Below are 13,499 nucleotides of genomic sequence, written 5' to 3' on the forward strand. Positions count from 1 at the left end.
TCGTCTCAAATCTCTGTACACCACACACCATGTTGATGTTGAAAAGACGAGAAACGCATGATCGCGTGGTTTGTGTCGAAAGTGGGATTACCGGAACACGGAATTCAGAATCACAATTGCAGAAAGCTAGCGAATCGAATTCGTTTTAAAATGTTCGCGTTCGATGAATTTAATAATTGTGCTGCTGCCGCTGTTGCTGCAGCTACTCGGTATGCTGATGATTCAGCCCGCGGAACATCAATTTCGAAGCAGAACTGGAGAAGCTTCAAAGGATTTACAATTGAATCAATGGATTCTCTTGTTCAAGGATACATTGCTCGAGTTGCTTATACTAAAAGTGAAAACATAAAACATTCCATTATCCATTTTGAAAGAAGCATTGAGCACTGGCAAAAGATAGCAAAAGAAACATTGCCGTTATTATAGTACACCGAAAACGAACAATGAATAGATCGTGATCTCCGCAAAGAAAACTCCATATAAAACCATGAATGAAACATTGATTTTGCGGAACGGAATGACTAACACGAGTTCCCAGTTTATGACGATTGCAACACTGAAACGAATACACACACACACACAAACAGGTCAAATGCAATAAAACGAAAACACTTCCCTCCGTTGGTGACTAATGGCTCAATGTGTCTCGTGCCGTACGGGGTAGCCCCCGTATGCCAAGAAGATCTCTCTCCGCTCCCTCTCGTCGTCGATAGATTTTTGATGACAAATAAGCGTCGAGGCGTGCGCTTGTACCATCTAGGGGAGTAAAGATGCAATAAAGTCCGCCCCAAGACGAATATGGCTCGCAGCGCATCTCACTACTCGTAAGCAAAGATCATTCTCCAGAGTCCATACATCGGCTACGCCTTTTGCTGAAGAAATATTTGCCGAGTGCTCGCTGTATCGGTGACATTAAAGGGGTTTTTTTTTAGAACGTTGTAAATACTGCTACTCGCACTAGATGATGGAAGAAAGGCTCCCCCCCGCCCCATCTTCTCCTGCTGCCTGTTGTGGCCACAAACAATAAAATTTCCCCATTTTGCAATATTTATGCCAACTGGCGGTTGTCTGGCGAATGCCGTCAAGTGCGATATCGCGCTGCTCAAAAAGAGAGAGGCAGAGACTCAAATAATTCATCGCAACCGAGCCCTTGACACATTCCAAATTCGATATCCCTGCCTTCGATTCGAGCCTGGGGTGGTGCCAGCCAGCCAACGGCCAGCGACTCTTTTCTCAAAAGGATTTCGTTTCACGTCAACCGCGCACACCACACAGCTGGCCCCTGGTCCCCAGCTAATACCAATTGGCGTATTTTTAAAGCGAGAGCACTACACACTCCTTCAACTCTCGCCGTTCCTCCGGTTTTGCTCCGGTGCTGCTCTGTTTCACTTTCAGCAGCTCCTAACGAAAAGGGTCGCCCCGGCTTTTAGCACAACCCGACCGCCACCACCAGCCTACCATGATGTCCCAGCAATGCACAAGTATCCTGCGCCCACGAGGAAGGGGCCCACGGCCATTAAATAAGTGTAAAAACAAGCATTGCAGAATGGATAGAAAATGGGGAAAGAGGAAATTCACACACACACGCACGCACACATAGAGCCAGAACTCTCTCAAGCCCCACATTATCCGATAAATGAATCAAAGGATATAGGAAAACAATCTAGCGTGGGCCTGGGTGTGCTGAAAGGGAACGGGGAGAGGAAGGGGTGCGCAAACCTCGTCTGAATCATCAATGTGCCAACCTCATATCCCCCTTTCTTTTCGTCGCAAATTCACATCCGGATGCAGATCCCCCTTATTTGACGTGAAAACCGAGTCAAGTTGGTTCGCGTCGCGTGCTCGCCTGTATGTGTGTGTGTGTGTGTGTGCACATCGCCAACGGGGTGTATGTGCCCTTCCTTTTTTTTTTGCAAATTTGCAAACCACTCCCGACGAATATTGCTGGAACAATATCCTCGCCGCCGCCGGCACGAGCTAAAACGCTGAACGCAAACGCTGCCGCTGGATTGACGTAAAGTTGGCCAGCGGCAGTTGCCTGGGGCGGCAGGAAAGGGAATAGATAGAGGAAGGGTTTGGGGAAGGATTGGCTGGCTGGGTGTATCCTTTCCCCTCTTCTTTGCTGCTGCAACGTTACTGCGGCGTTCTGTTGTCGCCCCTATTACCCCGACGGCTTTGCCCATAAATTTGCACGCACAGCTCCTTGCCCCGCTACCTTCGCCAGGATCATGTCACGTAACTCCCCCCCAAAAACCTCCACCCTCAAGCTCCTAGGAAGTTACATTCAAACACACACACACACACACCAGACTCGGGCGGTGGCTTCGATATCGGGAGTGAAACGAGAGATACTCAGGCAGCACGCAATGGTCGGCGAAGGCAAATCCGAAAACCATTTGGGGTGAACAGCACTGCCGGGGGAAGCCGAAACCTGCGTGCCTAGTGTGGAAAATGCATGGGATACGGAAAAGGCACCTCAACTCTTTTTCCACGCAAACTGCGGGCCTGTGGATGACGATGACGACGATGAGATTTAAAGCGTTGTTTGGTGTCGTTAAAATCCTGTACCAATACAACCGCAAAACCGAACCGTATGCTACCGTGCCGATAGGCATGTAAAAGCGTGGAAAATCGCTTGGTGCAGGTGGAACAGAGCGATAGGGGTAAAATGGTATGGCACGGTGTCGTCGGGGCGGCAGTCCAAAAAGTACTTAAAATGGATTCATTCATATGATCAGTATGTTACGAAACGTGGTTTGGTTGAATGGTATTCAGCAAGCAGCGTGAATGGAAAAATAGGAATTGCCGCACTTTTTCTTACATAAGTCGCTCCGCTATTCTGCAATAGCTGTCTGATATTTGTTGCACTGAAAAGCGCATTAAACATTTTCGATAAATACTCCCTTTTCGAAATTTCATTTTTATGAAGTTTCATTTCCAGGGAAAAAAAACATTCAAAGAACAATATAATGACATTGTAAGATGATTTTGAATATATCAAATAGTTCTTCTATCATCTTATGATAAATCATTATTAATTTTATACAAGTGGAGAGCCTTCTTCAACATTCTAACTTAAACTTACCTATTTCTAAATTAAAATGCGATCTTAGACTTGCAAATGGAAAACAAAAACCACAAGTGAATAACAGAATAGATAATTAAATAAAAGAAAATCAAGAAAATTTCCAACCATTAACGATAAGTGCGTTTTCACAAATCAACAGCAAATCTAAAAAAACGGAACCTTTGCTCTTGAGCTGAATAGAGAAGCAACAAGTAACACATCCTGGTGGAATACAGAAGGCCTCTATCTCTTTCCAGCACCGCTCCGTTGACGGCTGCTAAAGCCCCGGCAAATCCCTAATCCGAGTAAAACCTACTACCCCAAAGAAGACCCAAAATGTCGAGCAACGAACACGGAGAAGCCCGACGATGATGATAGTCGTCGTCGCGCAACAGTGGAATCACGCTCTGGAAAAGGATTCCTCTCCGAGCTCCGTGGCCCAACTGTTGGGCCTGGTTGTGATCAGCATCAAAGATATGCAGAAGAAGCAGAAGCAGAAGAAGGCTAAAGAGGCTTAAGAGGCTGTCACGAAATGGCATCATTACCGGCTTTGGGGGTCTGTGCATACGAAAACACATTGGATTCGACTGTCGATGCTCCCTCTCCTTAGCTCATTTCACTGCATTGCTTGTCGCGCTTGTCAATGCACGGTACACACCACACACGCCACGACGACGACGACTATGGCGACGATGGCGACGAATAGGAAATTGTCCCCAAACTCTAGAGGGCTAGTAAACACGCGAATCGTGAAGAACCAGCACGAACCAGGTCGGTGTTGGTGGTAGCACAACAGCACACCGAGGTCTGTCTCTCCTCTCTGTTCTCTGCCGATCGCGCCGATAGTGTCGAGAGACGATAGGGAAGGAACGATGCTACTTGGCCACGCTTTTACCATTGGCGCCATCGGCAGCATATAATCAGTAGTGTAATAGCACATAAATATACACCATTCCGAGGTGCAAACACACATACACAAAACCCAGTCCTGACGCACGCCCAACCGGCTCGTCGATGCGGGTGCGCGGTTTGAAATTTAACGATCCAACGAGAAGCAGCAGCAACAGCGAACAACAAACCAGCCAGCCAGCCAGCCAGTCTCCATTTCTTTTCACCCTCACTAATTCCTCATCCAGGGCACAAACGCGGAGAACAGGAAACCGGGAAAGACAAGTATCCGGCACTGGCTTCCGCCTGGTACGGAAGAGAGACTCGCATGGTCAGTGTTGTGACCATGGTCAACGCTGGGCCGTACCCATGTACACCCATCAAGTATGGACAAAGCTGCGCTTTAGAAGGACCGTAATATTTGCTTCAATCAGCGCGAGTGCTGCTGTTCTTCCGGTTGGCATGTTTAAACATTAGTCAATGCTTACATTATGCCACAGCATGAGGACCCGGGAAAGTCCCCCTATAATCATTTGATCACACTTCAAGATAATGATAATTTTAAAGAAACCTTTGAACTATGCTGTATGCCGTTGTCGGGAATGGGTAGATTCTCAATCAATCAGCAATAGCGAACAACATCAATTAGATCATCGAGGCACAAGTTCTTGGTCAACAGTCAACATCATTTATGTAGCCGAGTGGTGCGCAAACATGAATCATATAAAATGGAACTGCTCAATAAAATTGATTTGAAATGATGTGGCACACACACACACACACACACCGGTCCACTGGAGCATAATGGTTCAATAGCCGTGGCCACACGGGGCGAAAACCCTAGCGCAAACGAAAAAATTAATGCCAAAACGGTTTCGCTTAACCCTTACACGCTGTCAAACTTTTATACGTCCGCGGACTTTTTCGCTGAACCCTTGACGCTATCGAACGCTTTATTTACGAAAATGTAGGTTCTTTTCGTATTGTTTTTGCATTTTTAATATAAATATAACAGCAACAGCAACAAAATCGTTAAAAACTGCAAAATTTATTCGGAAATCAACTTCAGCGGCCAAAACACAGATGAAAACAATACGTTTGACATTTCGGCATAAATTTTCGGGTTTTTACCCCTGCCACACGAAGCGAAAACATTTTGGCATTAATGTGCAAATTTGCGCGCAAATTTTCGCCCCGTGTGGCCACGGCTAATGATAGCAACAACAACAGCAGCAGCAGCAGCATCATCATCATCATGAGGCACAATCCATCTCACGCCGCATCGCATTCTTATTCGCCCTTCCCGGGTACTTTCTCACATTCTATCGGATCAACAGAGGCCGAGAGCAGGCTTTTCGAACCGAATCCAGCAATAATTGAGCAAAAGTGGGTGTTGAATGCCTTTCTGGCATGTTTTCTCTCCGTACACCAACTCCCCACTCCCTTTCCCCTTTCCACAATTGTCTGCCGTTCCGAACCGAATAATAACAAATCCTTCCCTATTAAGCAGCATCTTCCTGCCCTTCCGCCTCCCGTGCAGCAGTATGTGTTTTGACCTCTGCCCAATAGAGAGCCTCTTTTAACCGTTGAGCCACCATCGCGGTTAGCGCGTACGAGGAGATCCGCTTGCTCTTTGTAGTAGAGGAGAGCGATCGTGTCAATGGGCCTTCTTCACTGACCGAACACCCGACCAGCATTCCGGAAAGGACCCTGAGCAGCAGCAGCAGCAGCAGCAGCAGCAGCAGCAGAGCACCAGCAGAACCGACATTCCGCGGGAACTCAATTGGATAACAGGCGGCCACACGTTCGAAGCCGGGAATAAATGATACGAAATGAAATGCCATCAATTCGTGCTGTGGGCCATTCAGCTCGCTGCGGCAGATGGCCAAATGGCGACAGCATTAATTGGAGCTGGCAAATGAACGCCGCTGCTGCTGCTGCTGCTGTGCGATGCGCTGCTACATCAATGCGGTCTCCTTTCCAATGCCATTACTACAAAGACGGAAAGAAGAAGAGGAGCTATCGAATCAAAAAAGCATAAATTGAATCGTATTAAAAACATCGTAGATAAACACCATAATAAAACGGCATATTATGAAGCTTTTAAGATTATGTCAATAGTCAACACCATCATTTAACGATAAAGAAATAAAGCGACGAAAGAAGCTGATGATCCGGCGCGACAAGAACCTAATCAATCTTTACCGATGCCAACTGTAATCCAGAATGATATGGCATCATCAATGAAATGCCGACATCGGGAGAACAGCATAAGTAACATATTCCCATTCGAAGGTTATGGAGGTCTCACCCTTAGCATCATGCGCCCACAGCTCACAACAGAATCGGAAGTGGGAACACCACTTCAAAAAGGTCTCCCTATCTATCTATCTTTCTCAAATTGCTGAAGCAGCAGCAAGAGCTATAGCAGTCCATATCATCAATCTATGGGTAGTAAATTCCTTCAACCCCCGGGAGGGAAAGGGGGCCTCCAATCTAACGGCTTCTTCATAAACACATGTGAAACATCTTGGAGCGAAGGAAGGAAGGCATTCCACGATCGACGATCGCAACCACTCCAAAATCTCGTGATGTTTGTGGTGATCATCCTATGACCAGGCCTAGTAGGCTCGTCGACTGCTCCGCTGCTGCTGGTTAGCCGCGTACACATGGCAACCATCAAACGAGCCGTGCGCATCGAGGCCACTAATTTGGTCGTCAAGGCGTGAACTCATCGTCACCGGCATCGGTGGCGGTGGTTGATGCGCAAAGGGCCGCACCCCGCGGCAGTCCGAATGGAATATGATGGAAGCGGAGGAATGTTTGTTTGCCCTTTTGCCGTGCGCGGTGCGATAAAGCGCGATAAAGGGGAAAGGCCGTGCGCGTGCTACACCCGAAACCCATCCCCAAAACGCCGAGTTACGCGAGCGAGCGATTGTCACGGCGAAAAGGGTCATCTTCAACGTGTATCGCGATGCCGGTCCCATGCCGGTGTCGTGGACGCGGTGGTCACATGCCCCCCTTCCCCTCCTGCCAGTAACACATAACTCAATTAACCCGATCAATAGCCTTCCACTATCTTGTTTGCGTTTGCGAGAGTGGAGTATAGCTCTTGATTTCAATTTGATTCGATTTGAATATCGAAAGAGCGAAGTTCCCCGGGCGTGCGCGCGTGCCCGCGTTATTGCTTTCACATGCTGGTGGTCGTGTAGGGTCAGAAAGGCAATGACCGGCGCAACATCTTTCGGGTTCTGTGTTGAAGAGTCGAGGACCTCGGCCTAGAAGGAGCAGCAGCAACGTCGATAGGAAAAACAGGCAACCGGGAAACAAATCGGTCGGATGAAGTGAAAGCGATCGTACGGCAGGGCCGGGATCATCGCCGCGGATCTAGAAAGGTCAATGGTGAAGGTTAGGATCGATAAATAGAAAACATTAATGACAGCTATCGAGAGATGGAGGAACTGCTTCTGCTGCTGCTGCTGCTGCTGCTGGTGAAGGTGCTGCTACCGATTGAAGTCCTCGCCTTCCGATGATCAGCGGCAGAGCGTGTGTCTATTAGTTGACGAAGGTTGGCATGTTGGATGTTGGATCCAGACGCGGACTTCTATCGCTAGCGGCAACTAACGGGGAGAAAGTTGCCAAGAGCCTGAGCTAGCTGGCTACGAGGCACACGGCATCCCTTTACCAGCAACGTTCGTTGTAACGAGGCGCAAAATCTGGATGCAAGAGCATGGCCTGGTGTGGGCTCTGGTCGCTTCGGGAATCGAAATCGAAGCCAGGAACGAGGCGAGAAGAAGTAACCGAACCGCGTCGCGTGTGGAGCTGACCATGCTGCTTTTGCTTCACCGAGTCTTCACAGCTGGAATTGACCGATTGACCTATCTCCACTCTACTGGAGAACCCTTCTTTTCGCCTCCCTTCGCCAGACTAACGCGGGTTGGGGGGATACATAACCAACTATAGAACTTGGACACTAGAGACGTCCGCAAAATAGAGCGATGATGATGATGATGATGTTGGGTGGTGGCAGCAGCAGCAGCAGCAGCAGCAGCATAAAAGGAAAGGTGAACATGGACCACGGAGCCACAAAACCCCGCCGCCCGCAGAAGAGAAAGGTAAGCGAGAAGACAACCACAGAACAAAGCAAAAAGCGTCTCCGTCGCGAGTCGCGTGGCGCACCATCGCCCGAGATCATTTGTTAGCGATAGAGGGTTGGTGCGGTTTGCGCTGGCCATTGTAACTGCCACCACCATAGCGAAGCTTGAAGGTGCCGTGTTCCGATTGAATCGTCTCCGGTTGGAACTGCGCCCTCAAGACCTTCTTTTCGAACCAGTGGAGACCGCACAGGATAAAGAAGTCACACATCGTTTGGTGTGCTATGCGGTGGGCCTTTAACTCCCGAAAAGCACACGCTTCTATCTTCGTGATGATGTTGCCTCGCTAAAATTATGCCTCGTAAAAGTCCTGGAGCATCCATCCGAGAGTTGTGCGAACAATATGAGTCAGACAGCAGCGAGAGATTCATGCGAGAACAAAACATCTGCTGCCATCCTTCGTTTGCACAATGCTAGCTCGCGATCGCGGATTGCTGGTGCCACTCCACTCCGCGGTAGGCCACCAGCAGCAGCAGCTTCATCAACCGGACGCGGGAGGGAACACCAAGCGAAAGGTTGGCTTCTGGCTGCTGCTGCTGCTGCTGCTGCTGCTGCTACTGGCTTTGCCCCTTTGTGCTGACGTAGAGAATGGAACGTGGCGATGGTAGACTGTGTGGAGGTGAAACATTAAAATTTCAGCTCCACACGATGGTTTCCGCGCTGGAGACCCACGTAGCTTACTCCGAGCGGAACAGTATCTGCAGCAATCGTTCGTAGTCGCCGGCAGGCCGGATTACGCGCTCGGAACATCATCGCGGCGTTTCGCATCTATTACCCCACGATGGCCCCAACCGAGCCAAGAGTTGGAGCGTGTGGAGCGGAGTAATGTTTTTCCATCCATCGCATCGCAGTAGCAGTAGAGTATTTGGTTTTCGGTCGTGTGCTTTATTCGTTTTTATTTCTCTCTGTCCGAGAGAAGGCTTTTATGACCCCCGGTGGCGAGTGGGGTGTGATGATGCCATGATGGGGCTAGGTCGCGAGCTCGGGCTCGCATGATTTTACGACGCCGATGCTTGGTGCTGGTGGAATATCTCTAACCCTCACTAGTCTGGTCGTGGTGTTTTGTAAAATATTTTGTTCACATTCGAGGCGATTTTGAAGGTGAAGCGAGAGAGACAGAGATCCTCGCCCAAGAAGCGATAACGAACCGGAAGAAGAACAATGCCGGGGCACTGGTTGCGAATGAAGGAAGAGAATAGGAAAAATGCTGCAGATGAACTCGCATAGATACCACCGCAGACCGGGCGCGCGCTTTATTGGACCAGTTCCGGTGTATCGGTGGAATGGATTTCTCATCGTGTGGCCATCGCCAGCAAGGAATAGAGCACTTCACTCATTGGCCCGAAATTGGCCACGCCGGTATAGACCGACCCAGCCGCCGCACTCTAATGGGGCATCCAGATGAAGTTGAACCTAATTCAAGGTTACATTTAATTGCTCCCCCAAGAACCGAAACTGAACTGGCCCAGCAACAGCCACCGCATAGGCAGGCAAGCAGGCAAGCAGACAGACACAAAATCATAGGAAAAGGAAGGCCGATTGTAATAAGGCTTTTGCATTTGCTGCTTCTCCCAAAGCGCGATGATGGAGGCGGTTTTATGTTTTTTATGTTTTGTGAACTCTATGCGTGTGTATACCCTAATGTTGCGCAGATCCCAAAAGTGGATCATAAAGATGTACAACATGTGTATGTTTTTTTGAGAAAGAAGAGGATGCCAGTGAATTCGAATTATTTCTAGCCATCTATGCATCCATTCAAAAGGTGGTGGTAAGAGGTGGTGCAATTTTTAGCGGCCAGAATTTAAATCACCATATTATTATGCTTCGCCGGCGAAAAGCGACACGCACACAGACACAAATTGAATTTTCGCCCTTTTTCGCCCATCTGCCCATGCAGAAACAGCTGTCATCGGGATGTTTGTTTTGTTCCAGCTTTTCGTCGTCGTCCTTTTTGAATCCGATTTAAAATTTTGGATCCGTGATCCTTGATCCTTGAAACGATGGCTGAACCGAGTCTGGCGACGAAGAAACCCTCGCTTACCGAGCAGGAGCGGGATCTGGAGCTTCAGGCGTTCATCGAGTTCCAAAAGTAAGACCCGGCCAGCGTGGCGTGAACCTTCCCAGCTGAGACCCGCTTTTCGTTCCAGAGCCGACTACCAGGCATGTCTGAAGTCGCTGCAAAAACTGCTCAAAACGCAGGAGGCCAACCCGAAGGTGCTGCACAACAAGTCGGTGGTGGAGTTCTACAACAGCGATCTGCGTCGGTACGATCAGTTCCGCACGGCCATGATCCAGCACACGGGACTGCTGGGGGAGATCCGGGCGGTGGAGATCAAAGATTGCGAATCGTGTGCAGCGTACGTGAACCAAGCGATCGTACTGTACCATTTCAAGCAACCGCTGGCCGCCCTAAAGATCATGCTCGCCGTGATGGCCCACTTCGACCAGTTGGATGATTATCTGCTGCGGAGGGCAGGCATATTTACTGTGCACTTGCTGCTGGATACCAACCAACCGAAGAAGGCCAATCGGTTGTTGGGAATGTTGCAGAACCGGCTGGGCATTCAGGTGTACGCAATACTGAGCGACTCGGACGAGGATGAACCGTTGATCGATAACGAAAGTCGGAAAGACATCTCCGAGTTGCAGTTTGAGGAGTTCCGCAAAGAGTTCCGACTGATACTGATCCGTTCGAATCTGCTCAACGGCAAGAAGAACATGTCCATCCCGCTGGAGGACACCTCAGAGTACTCGATACTGAAAGGGCACCAATACTTTCTCGGCAATGACTACCAGATGGCGGCGAAGGAACTCTCGAAGCAGTTCACCAACGATCCCGTGTGTGTACAGAGGCACGGTGAAGATCAGAATACGGTCCTGGCGAACGATATGGGAGTGATTCACTTCTCCGTGAAACACTACGCCCTGGCAGCACGATTCTTTCAGCAGGCACTACTCTTCGATCAGGCGGCCACAGAGGATACCTCGACGGAGAAAGTGGAAGGTTCCCCGCTCTACTGCGTGGGGGCTACCAAGAGACCGGAAATACTGTACAACCATGGACTGGCACTGTTGCACCTGCAGCGACCTAAAGAGGCTTTCGAGTGCTTGCTGATCGTGCTAAACTCTTACCACAACAATCCACGCCTCTGGTTGCGATTGGCCGAATGTTGCATCATGGTGCATCGTCAAGAGCGTCAGCAGCAGGGAAAAAACATCTCCCAAGGCGCGGTTGGCAGCGGTGTCCACCGGAAGTATATACTCAATCCCGCACCGAAAACACCGGTAGTCGATGGTGATCAATCGCTCGCTATCCCTGCGACAACACTCGAGTTCGGTGCGCTCTGTCTACGTAATGCGGTCACATTGCTGGAGCTACACGAACCGGAGTTGGTGCGTCAAACGGAGAACTGCGATCGGACGGTGTCCTGGGATAAGGTGTACGAAGGTGTACCCTGCAACCCTTCGTTACCGATGAAACTCGCTTCCTTCAACAAACTGAAATGTGCAGTATTGGCCGCGTACAGTTTTGTTCTCAACACCCTGGGAGAGTACAGCTTAGGGTTGAAGTACGCCAAGCAATTGCTCACCGTCAAAGATCTTCCACAGTCCTACCTGTACGTAGGGGGAACGCAGACCATATGCGAGGAAGCATCTAATTTTTCCCCTTATTTTTTGCAGACTGCTGTCGCATATGTACTCCGCCGAAGCGCTGGTCATGATGAATCGTCCACTGGAAGCACTCAGCTTTCTAGAGCCCAAGTTTATCAGTGAACTGACGGGCGATGATTTTGGAATGCGTGCCTCACCGCACTGGAACATTAATGCAACGGATGCAGCGCAGGCCGGTTCTCGGGGTTCGCCACACTGGAACATTAATTCGGCCGATGCAGCCCAAACCGTCATGCACTACAACCGGGCCGTGGTGCTGATGTTGAAGGGAGACTATGAGCAAGCGAAGGTATCGATGAATGCGTGCAATCATCCGCTGGTAGTTCCACATTTGAAAATGCTGAACGTGTACCAGGAGCTGCTGCTGGGAAACTATGACAAAGTGCAGCTATTGATCCGATACGATACGCCGCATTTAATCTAGCTTGAGCAATAAAACGGTTTCCGAAGAAAAAAATTCAAATTTTCCCACATGTTAGCTCCCTTGTTAACTCCCTTAAGCTGCTTTTACATCGAGCGCGTTTTACGCGCGTAAAACGCCAGTAATAGACGCAGCGTGTTTTTCGACGCAGCAAACACGGTTGTATCACATCAAAATGTATGGAAATGTTCATACAACGCACCAAAAGCTGTTTCTTTGCGCTTTTGAAGAGCTTAAAAGTTAGCGTTTTTTTCGGATCTGTAATTTGTGATTGCAATTTTTTTTGGCAGGAATGTGTTGAAATGCCGTTAATAACTGTTTCGCGTGAAGATTAAACAATTTATCATGATTTGCTAAAGTGTTGGTAGTGATATGGTGCTGGTTTTCGTGTATTTTAAATCGGCCTTCGCGCAATCTAGGTGGGAACAACAAAATGAGCTTTTGCATAAAAAAATCCAAATTTTAATTTTTTTTTAAACGCGCTCGATGTGAAAGCAGCTTTACAACGTTGTTTGTTTACAAAACCACCCAACTCCCACCTCGTGAGCCACAAAACAGGTGCGTGCGAGCAGCGGAACACTCGGTGGGACAAACCCCTTTTTTGTGTGTGATATCGATCATTATTCCCTCTACCGCGCTTATCACCAAATATGCCACGAGTGCATAGGGTGTTCTGTTTACTGGTAATTGCCACCGTCGCCTCGCACGCCCAGAATGGCAACCTGAAGAATGTGGTAAGTAGCACCTTCCACTCCCAAAAAAACCGACATCCCCTCCAATGTCTGGCCTCGCGAAGGTGATGATGAAACGATCATTATTTGCTTGCAGCAAAGGCACCAACCGGCGCTCGTTTCCAGCGATGGCCTTCACCGGTTGGCGGCGGAACCGATGGCGTATTTGAATGAGGCTCTAGAGAAGCTGCTCGTCGAACGGGTGGTGGGAACGGAAGGTCACGAGCAGGTCAAAAACTACATCGCCGGTCACATGCGCCAACTCTCGTGGACCGTGGAGATCGATGAGTTCGAAGACACGACCCCGATCTTCGGTAGGCAACGGTTTGCAAACGTGATCGCTTCACTCAACCCGAACGCAAAGCGTAATCTGGTGCTGGCATGCCATTACGATAGCAAATACTTCCCCGGCCAGCGATTTATCGGTGCCACTGACTCAGCCGTCCCGTGCGCTATGCTGCTAACGATTGCCACCACCATGAACTCGTACTTGACCAACGTTAAGGAGAGGGACGATGTGAGTCTACAATTCATTTTCTTCGACGGAGAAGAAGCCTTCGAACGGT

At 49.1% G+C, this 13,499-nt stretch overlaps 2 protein-coding genes across 2 annotated transcripts in view; both read left to right on the forward strand.

The window, feature by feature from the left end:
• Positions 1 to 10,054: 10,054 nt before the first annotated feature.
• LOC125949832 (CCR4-NOT transcription complex subunit 10) lies at positions 10,055 to 12,238 on the forward strand. Its single transcript, XM_049677244.1, has 3 exons — positions 10,055 to 10,198; positions 10,257 to 11,726; positions 11,791 to 12,238. The coding sequence occupies exons 1-3, from the start codon at positions 10,110 to 10,112 to the stop codon at positions 12,203 to 12,205; spliced, it is 1,974 nt and encodes a 657-aa protein (XP_049533201.1). The 5' UTR covers positions 10,055 to 10,109; the 3' UTR covers positions 12,206 to 12,238.
• A 511-nt stretch (positions 12,239 to 12,749) lies between these two features.
• LOC125949851 (glutaminyl-peptide cyclotransferase-like) overlaps positions 12,750 to 13,499 on the forward strand; it is a 1,453-nt gene continuing 703 nt past the window's right edge. Inside the window, exons 1-2 of the mRNA XM_049677283.1 lie at positions 12,750 to 12,936; positions 13,031 to 13,499. The exon at positions 13,031 to 13,499 is cut by the window's right edge and continues 703 nt beyond it. Of these exons, the coding sequence (XP_049533240.1) occupies positions 12,853 to 12,936; positions 13,031 to 13,499 (553 nt within the window). The 5' untranslated portion in view covers positions 12,750 to 12,852. The remainder of the gene's footprint in view (positions 12,937 to 13,030) is intronic.

Source organism: Anopheles darlingi, chromosome 2 (assembly GCF_943734745.1).
Source record: "Anopheles darlingi chromosome 2, idAnoDarlMG_H_01, whole genome shotgun sequence".
In the NCBI taxonomy this organism is placed as follows: domain Eukaryota; kingdom Metazoa; phylum Arthropoda; class Insecta; order Diptera; family Culicidae; genus Anopheles; species Anopheles darlingi.

What these genes read in the sequence shown, in the direction of transcription:
- LOC125949832 (XM_049677244.1), top strand. Translation starts at nt 10,110, where the DNA reads ATGGCTGAACCGAGTCTGGCGACGAAGAAACCCTCGCTTACCGAGCAG. An exon ending in GCGTTCATCGAGTTCCAAAA is followed by an intron (nt 10,199 to 10,256) that starts GTAAGACCCGGC and finishes TTTTCGTTCCAG; the next exon opens with AGCCGACTACCAGGCATGTC. An exon ending in GATCTTCCACAGTCCTACCT is followed by an intron (nt 11,727 to 11,790) that starts GTACGTAGGGGG and finishes TATTTTTTGCAG; the next exon opens with ACTGCTGTCGCATATGTACT.